This window comes from Palaemon carinicauda, chromosome 6 (genome assembly GCF_036898095.1).
Source record: "Palaemon carinicauda isolate YSFRI2023 chromosome 6, ASM3689809v2, whole genome shotgun sequence".
Taxonomy (NCBI): Eukaryota; Metazoa; Arthropoda; class Malacostraca; order Decapoda; family Palaemonidae; genus Palaemon; species Palaemon carinicauda.
Genome location: NC_090730.1, coordinates 13297058 through 13311398, shown reverse-complemented (window position 1 = coordinate 13311398; position 14341 = coordinate 13297058). Strand labels below are relative to the sequence as shown.

Below are 14341 nucleotides of genomic sequence, written 5' to 3'. Positions count from 1 at the left end.
AGGTTTCGAGACCCTTAAAGCGAAAGTCAGTCCCTTCAGGACAGGTCCAGCGTCCTGGTTGTAGCCATTGGGACAGCTCTGACCCTGTGCAGTCATCGGAAGACTGCTCGACGCCTAAACAGAAGCGTAACACAGGCTCCGAGAGTCTTAGTGTAGGCAAGGTTTTGTAGTCACAGACGTTACCCTCGTCTCTTACCGCACCCATTCCCGTTGATCCTAAATGGGTTGTACTGCAAGACATGCAGAATAAGCTTGCCTCTCTTATGGAGGACTATTCTGCTGAGCAGGTTCACGATGATCCTCGCCGCTTAGCTGATCGAGATCCTGGCCGTCAGCCGCCCAAACGAGCCTTTGCTCGTCCTGTTGACGTTGACATTACAAAGTCACGTCAGTCACGTTTTGTAGAGCCTCACTCGATGCAGTCCAGTGTTGACTTTCAGCCGCTTGTGGACGTTCAGCCGCTGCCGCATGCTCTTGTTGACGTTCAGGACGTTCGCCAACCAGCGAAGTTGACTTGTTTTGACGTTGAGCGTCAAGCACCGCAGTCAAGAGTTGTTTTGACTGCTCAGTCTAGGCAGTCAAGGCAGTCTCGAGTTGACGTCGAGCGTCCTCCCGCACCTGTTGTTGTTGCTGGTCAGTCCTTTAAGCAGTTACATGACATAGCGTCCTTGACTGCTACTGATGCTCCTTTGCGTGTGGACTTTGCTTGTCAAGCATTGCCACCACGGCAGGTCTCTCCCTTGCTTGAGACTCGGCAATTGTCGGACGAGGTTCCTTCAGATGAGGAAGTTGCTGATCCCCCTCCTACTGATATTCCCTTGGGGTCTCTGTCAGACGGAGAGGAGCCTAAAGCTGCTCAGCCCTCTATGGACTTTAAATAAATCATGCTGATTTTTAAGGATCTTTGTCCGGATCATTTTGTAACTGCTGCTCCTCGTTCGCCTAAACGTCAGAGTTTACACTAGGCCTAGCTACTTCGAAGCCGTTGTTTTCTAAGCTAGTGCTCTCTCGCTCTTCTAAGAGAGCTTTACGTTTGCTAGGCGACTGGTTGATCACCAGGAGGAGTTTGGGGGAGACAGCCTTTGCTTTCCCTCCTTTTAAACTGGCTTATAGAGCGAGCGTCTGGTATGACACGGGAGAAGTTCTCGGCTTGGGAGTTCCTGCCTCTGCTCAGATAGACTTCTCAAACCTCATAGACTCTCCCTGGCGCCTGGCCATGAGACTCTCCAAGATTTTATGGTCGGCTTCAGAGCTAGACCATCTCCTGTTAGGAGTTTTTTCGAGCGTTTGAAGTTTTGCTGTACAATTATGTCATGCATAAACAAGGCTATCAGGGATGGCTCCAATAATCTGACAGACACGTTCTCTGCAGGAACAAGACTATCAGGGATGGCTCCAATGATCTGGCAGCCACGTTCACTGCAGGAGTACGTAAGATGCAAGTGCGCTCAATGTGTTCATTGTCAAGACAAACTTCACGATGAAGTCTACCAAGCTGTGTTGACAGCATTAATGGAAGGCGACTGGATGGTCTCTCTAGACCTTCGGGATGCATACTTCCACATCCCGATTCATCCAAACTTTCAACTACATCTGAGGTTTGTGGACGGAAAAGTAATGTACCACTGTCGAGCACTGTACTCCGACCTCATTCCTGCTCCTCTTGTTTTTACAAGGCCCTTGCAAAATGTAGCAAGCTTTCTACATTTTTTGAGGATTCAGAGCCTCCCTTTATTTTGACGACTGACTAATCAGGGCGTTCGTCATTATATCGCTGTCTGGAGAGCCTCTAATGGACATTAGACCTAACCAAGGAGCTAGGTCTCATTGTGAACGTAGAGAAGTCGTAACTTACAGTATCCCATCCCAGACTATTCTTTTTTTGGGAATGGAGATACTGTGTATGATTTTTCGACCCTTTTCGTCTCCCGCAAGAATGGAACAAGCTCTGTTAAAAGTCCTTCACTTGCAAGAGAAAAACAGTTGCTCTGTAAGAGTTTGAACTAGCCTCGTGGGAACTCTTTCATCGCTGGAGTAGTTCACTCTCTGGGGAGACTCAACCTATGCCCTTTCCTATTTCACCTAAACATTGGAACAAGGAGAAGGGCTTAGTGAGTATCTCTTTCCCAATCTCCAACTCAGTCTAGACATGTCTGACTTGGTGGGACAGCAACATCAGACTTCGAGAAGGTCTTTCTCTTGCGATCAAGAACCCAAACCATGTGTTGTTTTCAGATGCAGCGGATTTGGGTTAGGGAGCTCCACTGGACAGTCTGGAAGGCTCGGTTCTTTGTTCCACGGATCAAAAGGAACTCCTTTTAAGGCAGTAACATCTCTCCTTTGGCGAGATTTGTGCAGAAATGAATGTCTTGACGGACGGCCTCAGCAGAAGAGGACAAGTCTTCTCCATGGAGTGGACGTTGCATAAGACTGTGTGCGAGAAGCTATGGATGACATGGGGTCTACCTACCATAGATCTTTTTGCTACTCTCTCTGACAAAGAGGCTCTCGACTTACTGCTTTCCAGTTCCAGATCCAGAGGCAGCTCACATAGACGCTTTCCTGCTGGACTGGTCTCATCTGGACGTTTATGCCTTTCCACCTTTCAAGGTCCTAGACAAGGTGCTGCAGAAGTTCACCTCTCACGAAGGGACCAGGTTGACATTGGTTGCTCCACTCTGGCCCGCGAGAGAGTGAGTAACAGAGGTACTTCAATGGCTGGTAGACGTTCCAAGGAGTCTACCTTTAAGGATGGATCTCTTACGGCAGCCACGTAAGGAGTCTTCAGCAAAGCCTCCCCGCGCTTCGTCTGACTGCCTTCAGACTATCGAAAGACTCTCAAGAGCTAGAGGATTTTCGAAGGAGGCAGCCAGAACGATTGCGAGAGCTAGGAGAGCATCTACCATCAAGGTCTATCAGTCGAAGTGGGAAGTCTTTAGAGACTGGTGCAAGTCATCATCCATTTCCTCTTCCAGTACCTCTGTAGCCCAAATTGCAGACTTTCTCCTACATCTGAGAAATGTTCGCTCCCTCTCAGCGCCCACTATTAAGGGCTACAGGAGCATGTTGGCGTCTGTGTTCAGACATAGAGGCTTAGATCTGTCCAATAATCAAGATCTCCTTAAGTCCTTCGAGACCTCTAAGGAGCGTCGTATGGCAACTCCTGGATGGAACTTAGACGTGGTCCTAAGGTTCCTAATGTCCGACAGGTTTGAGCCATTACATTCAGCCTCCCTGAAGGATCTCACCCTCAAGACGCTTTTCTTAGTGTGCTTGGCTTCGGCTTAAAGGGTCAGTGAGATCCATGCCTTCAGTAGGAACATCGGCTTTTCTACAGATAAAGCCACATGTTCACTTCAGCTTGGTTTTCTTGGCCAAAAATGAACTGCCTTCTCGTCCTTGGCCTAAGTCATTTGATATACCTTGCCTGTCAGAGATCGTAGGCAACGAGCTTGAAAGAGTGCTGTGTCCAGTTAGAGCTCTGAAGTTTTATTTAGCTCGGACTAAATCCTTACGAGGTTGATCTAAGGCTTTGTGGTGCTCAGTTAAAAAGCCTTCATTGCCTATGTCAAAGAATGCTTTGTCATATTTTATTAGATTTTTAATCCGAGAGGCTCATTCTCACTTGAGTGAAAAAGAGCGTTGCTTGCTTAAGGTTAAGACGCACGAAGTAAGAGCTATAGCAACTTCTGTGGCCTTTAAGCAAAACAGATCTCTGCGAAGTATTATGGACGCGACCGTTTGGAGAAGCAAGTCGGTATTCGCGTCATTTTACTTAAAAGATGTCCAGACTCTTTATGAGGACTGCTACACACTGGGTCCATTCGTTACAGCGAGTGCAGTAGTGGGTAAGGGTTCTACCACTACATTCCCTTAATTCCAATATCCTTTTAATCTGCTCTTGAAATGTTTTTTAATTGGGTTGTACGGAAGGCTAAGAAGCCTTTCGCATCCTTTTTGATTTGGCGGGTGGTCAAATGTCATTTCTTGAGAGCGCCCAGATTAGGGGTTTGATGAGGTCCTGTTGTATGGGTTGCAGCCCTTGATACTTCAGCTCCTGGGAGTCTTTCAGCATCCTAAGAGGATCGCTGGGCTTCGTGAGGAAGACAGACTAACAAGGCAGAGTAATCGTCTAAGTCAACTTCCTTACCAGGTACCTATATATATTTGGGTTTTGTTATGATATAACTGTCAAAAACTCTAAGCATATACGCTGTAAACTTAATTAACTCTGGTCTCTACCCACCACCATGGGTGTGAATCAGCTATTATATATTCACCGGCTAAGTTAAATATTTAAAAATGATATTTTAATTATAAAATAAATTTTTGAATATACTTACCCGGTGAATATATAAATTAAAGGCCCCCCCTTCCTCCCCGATAGAGACCCAGCGGGATGAGAAGAATTGGAGCTGTTTACATGTATATGCGGTATCTGGCCGATAGTTGGCGCTGGTGGGCACACCCGCAACCTTCATAGCGATCGCTCGCGAGTTTTTGTGTTTTTTCTGTCGAGCCGCCGGAGCGTCAGCTATTATATATTCACCGGGTAAGTATATTCAAAAATTTATTTTATAATTAAAATATCATATTTCTTTTAGAGTAATATAAGAAAATAAACAATGTTGTAGTGAAACTCTTAAATGTGTTCGTTAGTAATTTTAGGTGCCCTATAAGTTTTAATTTGTATTTTATTTACCATCTACTTAAATACAAGTTTTCTCAACTCAGTTTTTCTACTTTCCTACTTTACTTTTCTTTAGAAAGGATTTTGGGTCTTTACAGTGACAGTGACTTTAAGTTTGTGTTTTGAAAGTAGAAAGATTTTGGTGATTCTTGTAATTTAAATGAATAGAAGTACAGTCCAATATATCTATATTATATAAATCCTTTCATTTTCTAATTCCAGATTTGACAAGGAGATGCTTGTGTATCCAGAAGTTCTTGACAGGGAGCGTCATGAATTGCTGCACGAAATGCTTGTCCCTATCGAGCGATTTTTCGATGAACAGGGTCAGTTCTTATTTTTTATGTTTTCCTACACTATTACAAACCTTTGTCCTTTAAATGATTACAGTATTTGTTCCTATGTGAAATAAGCTTCGTCCTTTATTTAGGGAGATTACTTTAGCGTGAGCTGGAATCAGGTTTTGAAATGGATTACAAGTAGTAGTTATCCATCAGTAGTGGGAACTATGCTTTACTCCCCCCCCTCCCCCCACAGTCTGTTCCCTCTCCACTTTTGCTTTGACCATTGTGGTATTAGCACGTGTTCACAGCGGTCTTTTAAACTGAGCTTTCTCTTGAAGCTAGCCTGGTTGTTGATTAAATGAAAGGGAAACGGGAAATCAGATGTAGATCCGCACTCCCTATGTGCTTTGTGTCAGGAAATGTTTGTTTGCAGACATCCTCTTGTGTTGAGTGTCAATCATGGCCACCGGTGCAGTAGCAGGCTTATGCTCTGAAAAGGAAGAAGCACGCTAGCCGTTTGTCTGGGTCAAACTGGGCAACACCCAAGAAGACACGGGCAAGGGCTGCTGCTGCTGCTGGCTGAGTCCTGGTATCTCGGTCCTGTGTCTGGGTCCCAGCTACGAAGGCCACCCGAAATAACTGGATAACCAGGGCCTGTCAAATAAGATATGTACTGTCTGGCATGTAGTCTATCCCAAAGTTGATGGCAATCTCCATCTCACTTCCTTCCTGGACTTTGGATATCAGCTCCTCCCTCCTTCATTGACTGGATTACAAAGGAAAGTATAGGACCATTTGACATCATTTTAGTAGACAAAGAATGTGGGGCTGTAGTCGTTGCTCCCCATGCCCAGCGGGCCGTGATTGTCCCTCTGCCCCTACTCATGGTGCCAGGGTCAATGTATCGTGTACCAGAAGATCATCTCCTATTGATGTAGACCTGCCTGGGCCTTCGTCGGCCCCTGGCTACGAGCTTGGTCATTGGGATGGAACACATATTCGTGGGGGAGCAGATTATCCTGTGGATGTCACTTCATCTTCGTCTGTGGTGACAGATGGGGTGATCGAGGGATGGAGATTGACCCACAGAGGTTGACTCCCTGAGTCAGAGAGTTTGATTTTGGAGGTCCTTGCATTCATTTGTGATTGCAACTAGTAATAGTTCAGGCGATCATGGTTTTGTCAGTAGTGAGGACTTTGGTAATTAATTGGCATTTCGGTACCCCGCAAGGATCGAAGCCCATGCAGGCGTTGCCTTTGTCGTACCTTGTGGGCTTGGCCTTAGACCGTGTGGATGATAAGATCTGTGGATCTGAAAATTCACTCCGTTCAGGCAGGTCAAACAAGATCTTGCCTCTCCCACTCTAAGCAATGGAGTTTCTATATGCCTGAAAATGATACGGTTGCATCATTGCAGGTAGATCTGTCAGTTTAAGCTCTGACTGGGGGCTCCCACTAGAGAGACTCAAGGCAGAAGGTATATCGTTCTTGGCCTTTGGCCTCTCTCCATACTGTGACCTGCTCGACCAGGAGTTTGGCGCATTGGTGTACTTTAGAGAAGTATAAGAGCCTTGTGCTGTCTGGCAGGGAAGTCAATAACCTTCCTACTTCCTAGCTCACCAGACAGCAAACCTGTGGGCTATTGAGTTTTGAAGAGATAAGATGCGGTGGTTTCTCGCTTCGCAAAACAGGTTATCGCGAAGGTGGTGGTGTCATTACGGAACTCATCGGTGCTAGATGTCACACGTCTGCTTTTAGAGTCATGTTCATGGAGTGGTCGAATCGTGGAAGACTGCTTTGCAGCACTCTCTGATCCATCGGGCTGTTGCCTCCAAGATTCCCAGCCCTTCGAAAGGAACAGCAGCCAAACCCTTGGGTTCAGGCATTCCTGCAAGTTCTGGATCAAGGAAAGGCTTGTCGTCTGTTCTGAAACCCCGTTCTGCTGTGCCAGTGACCTCTTCTCAAAAAGAGCCTGTGTCCGCACAGCCTTTTCGACTACCACACTGACAAGAGTCAAAGTGTCAGTCTGGACCAGAGCTCACGAAGTCACGGGTATTGGCTCCCACTCTAGCTTTTAAAAGAAACATGTTGTTGGGCCAAGGTTTATAGGCAGGTGCCTGGAAGACAATGTACCCACAAATCCTTTGACACCTTTATGCTTGGTCCTGTGTTGGCTGCTCAAGCTGTTGTGTTTCAAGCCTAGGTCCTTCATTGGACAGATTACATCTTTTCTATGGTATAGTTACAATGTAAGTTGGGAGTGAATGTATTATGACTGGGTCTATTCCTTCATTTTTGGGGTCAGCCGTCGAAGCGTTACCTGCTGATCGGACCAGATGCTGGTAAGTTACATTTTGAAGCACCATTCTTTGTAATGAAATAAGTTTTATCTCCCTTGGCAAATCTGACTCCAACCCGTTACTCATTTGCCTGGTGTTTGCTTTTTTACCAAAGGAAAAGTTTCTTTCAGTATGTTATAATTATTGTACATCCCAGGTCCTATCAGCTTATCATCGCCATGATAAACAAGTAGGTTGTGTTACTGTCTCTGCTTTGCATTTCCACTTACAGAGAAGTTACAGAATTATCCTGTTTGATTGTATGAGGACTACCTACACTCCAATTAGTGAGTCTATTTAATTTAAATGACGAGGGTTTGCATTTCGCGTAGGAACAAATATCAAATTTTCAATATTAAACTTACCCGATAATCATGTAGCTGTCAACTCCGTTGCCCGACAGAATTCTACGGAAGGGATACGCCAGCGATCGCTATACAAGAGGGGGGTGTACTCACAAGCGCCACCTGTGGCCAGGTACTGCAGTACTTCTTGTTGACACCACCTCAATTTTTCCTCTGTCGTGCTTCCGGCAAGACGTTCATGGATACGCTTATAATTTTGGAGTCTTGTTCACGGTTTTTGGTGAAGTATTGCTCTAAGATTTCAGCTTTCGCTATTCAGGAGTTTTATTATTAGCTTAGCTAGCTTTTGGAATTAATTTGATTAATTATGGTGACGAAGAGAGTATGAACTCTCTTTCACCTTTAAATGGCCGACCCTTCCCTTAGACGGAAGTGTTGGTGTCTAAGAGAGTATAGACTCTCTTTCTTAATTTTGCTTAACAAAAGTTATAGATTTTTTTTTTTTTTATCTCTCCGCCTTTTATAGGCCTCTTCGATTAACTTCCTTTTATTATAAACTTATTAAAATTAATTTTTATATTTGTTTATATTCGACCTTTCCTAATAGTAGGCGGTCTTTTCTTGGTACCGAAGTTAATTAACATTGAGCCCGTCATTTCGGTTTTACCTGTTAACATATTATGCTATTTTAATGTTTTTGAAAGAATTTCTTTGATAGTCTCGTACTGTTTTCAAAGTTGAACTAACGTTTTGTTTTGTCTCTGCAGTTGTTGACGTTCAGAACGTTCAACTTGCGCTCTATCGTTACGATAGAGAGAGAATTTTCACGGTGTCACGTTGCAGTAAGAGTAACCGTTTCTAGCGTTTTGTTCATTCTTTCTTAGCTTAATGGTTTTAATTCTAATAAAGGAACTTTTTATTTGGGAAATATTTCAGTTTTTTTCCTTTAACAATAATATGTTTTAACGATATATATGATTGGGCTCTTCTCTCAGGTTCTAAGTCAAGAGAGAGAGAGAGAGAGAGAGATAGAGACGGAGGGAGAGAGAGCTGGATAAACGTTTCGTTCAAGCGAGTAACGTTGTTATCGTTTTTGCTCTTCTCCCTAGTCTCTTTAGGGGAAGAAGGTAAACGTTTCTAGAGTTTTATTCTTGTTCTCAAGCTTTATGCGGTGAGAGATTTTAAACGTAGTTTATTTGATCTAGTGTTTAGTCTCTTTCCAGCCACTGAATTATTTATCTTTCATTAGATTTTTCTGTTACATTGTAATTCTGTTTTCGCAATTACTAACTTTTAAGGAAGGATAGAATTGCGTGTTTCAGGTACAAACCACTTAAAGTTTCGAGTTCAGTGAAATAAGTGCAAACAGAAAATCAAAAGTGATAAGTGATTAGCGCAAAGTGTGTCAGTGTTGTGCGTGAGGGTACTTCTGTGCGTGCCAGTCGTCCTCCCAGTCCGGGACCTCTTGCAAGCTCCCAAGCCCAGGGGAGAAGCAATGTCGAAGGGCAAAAGGGTTCGGCAGGCCTTGATCGGCGCACAGAAGTATCCTCGGTGGTTGCGGGCGTGTCTTACAGAGACCGTCACTCCCACCCGCAGACGATTGAGCCCTTATTTTGCTCGTCTGCAGAAGAAATTTCGGGGAGAAAACGCTGGACTCAGGTCTCAAGACCTCTTAAACGTAAAGTCCAGACCTCTAGAGTTCAACAACCCGGATGCAGTCATTGGGTTAGCTCTGACTCTCCGCAGTCATCAGGTGACTGCACACCTCCTAAGAGAGGTAAGGCGATGCCTCAACAGACCTCATCTTCTGTTAAGGCTTTGCCTCAACAGACCTTATCGTCTGTTGATCCCAAGATGACTTTGCTGCAGTCCATGCAGTCGCAGCTTGCGGTCTTAATGCGTGAGTTTCAGGCTGAGAAGGTTACACCTCCTCCTGCGAGCGCTCCGCCTCACCGCAGTCCAGTCTGCCAGGCGTACGAAGTTGAGGTTCCTCAAGCTACCTTACCGCGTTCGGAGTTGCCAGTTACCAGCGTTGTGCAGCAACCTTAACCTTCCTTAAGGCAACCTCAACAATGGGAGCAGGAGTCTTATGCCTTGAGGCAAGATTTTCTTGCAGTTAGACCATCTTTGAGGCTACAACCTTTTGAGGTACGACAACCTTTACCATCCTTGAGGCAGCCACCTCAGCTCTCGCAGCTGCTACCTCAACTTTCCTCAAGGCGAGAGCCTCAACTCTTGAGGCTAGCTCCTCAGGAACCTCAACTCGTGAGACAGGAACTGCGTTCTGCGCAGCCGCTACCTCAACTCTCGCAGCTCACACCTCAAGAACCTCAACTCGTGAGTCAAGAGCCTCTCTCTGCGCAGCCACCTCAACCCTTGAGGCAAGCGCAACTCTTGAGGCAGGAACCTCATGCTATGAGTCAGCCACCTCAACGCATGCATCTGCCACTTTCTCCTCAACTTGAGCCTCTTCCCATTCAACTTTGAAATAACAAATGACAATAATAACACCTCATTACTTTCATAACTTGCATTTGTAATCATATACATGTATGCCTACACAAACATTATGATAATGGAGGTTATTCGTATTACTTAAATAAAAAAATATATATGTATTCCTTGCAATATATTTTTAACAAATCGCAAATATGGCAAAATATCTTCAAAACAAATATGAATCATGAGTTATGAATGTAATGTAAATATTATGTTGATATTAAAACCCCATGCAAGCATGCATGAAGTAATGCAGTGTTGCCAACAGGGCGAGTTTCCCTGTCCTGAGGTGAAGTAGATTATAGATCGTATATTTAGTGCAGCTTAATTCTACGATTATCATGCCGGCTATCAATTCATCAACAAAACAGTCTAAATCAATTCCCTCGGCACGTGCACTTTCAATGGACAGTAATGCGATATTACTCAATCTAGCACTGGTCATGGAATTTCTGAGAAATGTTACACGCCATGCAACATGCTCTGCTTCTCTTACAGCATGCTCTACATACAGCATGCTCTGCATACAGCATGCTCTACATACAGCATGCTCTGCATACCTTACCGCATGCTTCTCAGTCACACATCTTTGGTTGTTGCCAACTCACTAGACTGTCAAGCAGTTTCATAACGTTGCCTTCTAGTCTGCTGCTTTTGCACCAGTGAAACCCTCACTGAGAGAACTTAGCTTTTCTCGGATATGGTCCCTGTAGATGAGAAAGTGCTTTTCTCCCTCCTTCTGATATTCCCTTGAGGACTCTGTCATTTGGAGAGGAGCCTTTAGCTGCGTAGCCTCCTATGGACTTTTATTTAAGCATAACATGCTTCCAGGGAAGGTAATGGTTCCACTTCAGTCGCTAACCCCGTCTGTTACCACACCTGCTCCCATAGACCTTGAGCTGTGTTGCAAGACATGCAGTCCAAGCTTAGTCCTTGTTAGAGGATTTTTTGTTTACGGAGTCAGTGTGTCACTGGGAAGACGTTCAACAACCAGCAGAAGTGACTTGTTGTGACGCAGTGCGGCAACCTCAGCAACCCGATAAGGAGTTGTCTATACGACCCAGACAGTCTAGACAGCTTCGGGTTGTCACTGTACTTCCTCGCTTCCCCATGGTTGACAGTTCACAGACTGTGCAGCAGTACCATGATCTTGTGTCCGGCTCCGTCAGACGACTGGCTTTTAAGAGCTCCCACAAGTCGTCGCTGTCTGGAGATTCTCAGATGGACTATGGATCTGACCAAGGAACTGGGCCTCCTGGTCAATTTTGAGGAGTCTCAGCTCGTCCCATCCCAGACCATTGTCTACCTGGGTATGGATCTTCAGAGTCGAGCTTTTCGGGCTTTTCCGTCGGCCCCAAGGATCTTCCAAGCCCTAGAATGCATCCAGAGCATGCTGAGAAGGAACCGATGCTCAGTCAGGTAGTGGATGAGTCTAACAGGGACACTTTCATCGCTGGCCCTGTTCATCGTGTTAGGGAGACTCCACCTCCCCCCCCTTCAGTATCATCTAGCTGCTCACTGGATAAAGGACATGACGCTAGAGACGGTCTCAGTTCCTGTTTCCGAAGAGAGGAGGTCTTCTCTCGCGTGGTGTAAGAACAGCTTTCTTCTCAAGGAAGTCTACATTTGGCTGTTCAGAAACCCGACCGCCGTCTCCTCTCGGACGCATCAGACACGGGCTGGGGTGCGACTTTGGACGGACAGGAATGCTCGGGAACATGGAATCAGGAGCAAAGGACACTTCACATCAATTGCAAGGAGTTGTTGGCGGTTCTTCTGGCCTTGATAAACTTCAAGTCCCTCCAGCTTAACAAGGTGGTGGAGGTGGACTCTGACAACACCACAGCCCTGGCTTACATCTTCAAGCAGGGAGGGACTCTTTCGTGGAAGTTGTTCTAGATCGCAAGGGACCTCCTCATCTGGTCAAAAGATCGAAAGCTCACGCTGGTAACGAGGTTCATTCAGGGCGGTATGAATGTCATGGCAGATCGCCTCAGCCGGAAGGGTCAGGTCATCCCCACAGAGTGGACCCTTCACAAGAGTGTTTGCAGCAGACTTTGGGCCCTGTGGGGTCAGCCAACCATAGATCTGTTCGCTACCTCGATAACCTAGAGACTCCTGTTGTATTGTTCTCCGATTCCAGACCCAGCAGCAGTTCACGTGGATGCTTTTCTGCTGGATTGGTCCCATCTCGACCTGTATGCATTCCCGCCGTTCAAGATTGTCAACAGGGTACTTCAGAAGTTCTCCTCTCGCAAAGGGACACGGCTGACGTGGATTGGCTCCGCTCTGGCCCGCGAGAGAATGGTTCATAGAGGTACTGCAATGGCTGGTCGACATTCCCAGGACTCTTCCTCTAGGAGTGAACCTTCTACGTCAACCTCACGTAAAGAAGGTACACCCAAACCTCCACGCTCTTCGTCTGACTGCCTTCAGACTTTCGAAAGACTCTCAAGAGCTAGGGGCTTTTCGAAGGAGGCAGCCAGAGCGTTTGCCAGAGCAAGGAGAACATCCACTCTCAGAATCTATCAGTCTCAAGGGGAAGTCTTCCGTAGCTGGTACAAGACCAATGCAGTTTCCTCAACCAGTACCACTGTAACCCAGATTGCTGACTTCCTGTTACATCTAAGGAAAGTAAGATCCCTTTCAGCTCCTACGATCAAGGGTTACAGAAGTATGTTGGCAGCGGTTTTCCGCCACAGAGGCTTGGATCTTTCCACCAACAAAGATCTACAGGACCTCCCTAGGTCTTTTGAGACCTCAAAGGAACGTCGGTTGTCCACTCCAGGCTGGAATCTAGACGTGGTCCTAAGGTTCCTTATGTCATCAAGATTTGAACCTCTCCAATCAGCCTCTTTTTAGGACCTCACATTAAAAACTCTTTTCCTCGTGTGCTTGACAACAGCTAAAAGAGTAAGTGAGATCCACGCCTTCAGCAGGATCATTGTTTTCACATCTGAAACGGCTACATGTTCCTTGCAGCTCGGTTTTTGCTAAACGAGCTTCCTTCACGTCCTTGGCCTAAGTCGTTCGAGATCCCAAGCCTGTCCATCTTGGTGGGGAATGAACTGGAGAGAGTACTTTGCCCAGTTAGAGCTCTTAGGTACTATCTAAAAAGGTCTTAACCTTTACGAGGACAATCAGAAGCCTTATGGTGTGCTATCAAGAAACCTTCTTTCCCAAGTTCTAAGAACTCAGTTTCTTACTATTCAGGCTTCTGATTAGGGAAGCACATTCTCATCTGAAGGAAGAAGACCTTGCTTTGCTGAAGGTAAGGACACATGAAGTGGGAGCTGTGGCTACTTCAGTGGCCTTCAAACAGAACCATTCTCTGCAGAGTGTTATGGATGCAACCTATTGAAGAAGCAAGTCAGTGTTCGCATCATTCTATCTCAAAGATGTCCAGTCTCTTTACGAGTACTGCTACACCCTGGGACCATTCGTAGCAACGAATGCAGTAGTAGGCGAGGGCTCAGCCACTACATTCCCATAATCCCATAACCTTTTAACCTTTCTCTTGAATACTTTTTATGGGTTGTACGGTCGGCTAAGAAGCCTTCCACATCCTTGTTGATTTGGCGGGTGGTCAATTCTTTCTTGAGAAGCGCCGAGGTTAAAGGTTGTGATGAGGTCCTTTAGTATGGGTTGCAGCCCTTGATACTTCAGCACCTTAGAGTTGTTCAGCCTCCTAAGAGGAACGCTGCGCTCAGTAAGGAAGACGAACTTATTTAAGGCAGAGTAATGGCTCAAGTCGACTTCCTTACCAGGTACTTGTAATTTCATTGTTATTTTGAATAACTGATAATATGAAATACGGGATACTTAGCTTCTTGATATACATGTACACTGGTTTTCACCCACCTCCCTGGGTGTGAATCAGCTACATGATTATCGGGTAAGTTTAATATTGAAAAATGTTATTTTCATTAGTAAAATAAATTTTTGAATATACTTACCCGATAATCATGATTTAATTGACCCACCCTTCCTCCCCATAGAACCAGTGGACCGAGGAAAAATTGAGGTGGTGTCAACAAGAAGTACTGCAGTACCTGGCCACAGGTGGCGCTTGTGAGTACACCCCCCTCTTGTATAGCGATCGCTGGCGTATCCCTTCCGTAGAATTCTGTCGGGCAACGGAGTTGACAGCTACATGATTATCGGGTAAGTATATTCAAAAATTTATTTTACTAATGAAAATAACATTTTTAAACGTAATTTGTA

General features: G+C 45.4%; 1 protein-coding gene across 1 annotated transcript in view; it reads left to right on the top strand.

Moving 5' to 3' along the window:
- Window positions 1–14341, top strand: part of LOC137642430 (complex I assembly factor ACAD9, mitochondrial-like) — a 91588-nt gene that overhangs the window by 25271 nt on the left and 51976 nt on the right. The window contains exon 3 of the mRNA XM_068374978.1: window positions 4913–5016. Coding sequence (XP_068231079.1) covers window positions 4913–5016 — 104 coding nt within the window. The remainder of the gene's footprint in view (window positions 1–4912; window positions 5017–14341) is intronic.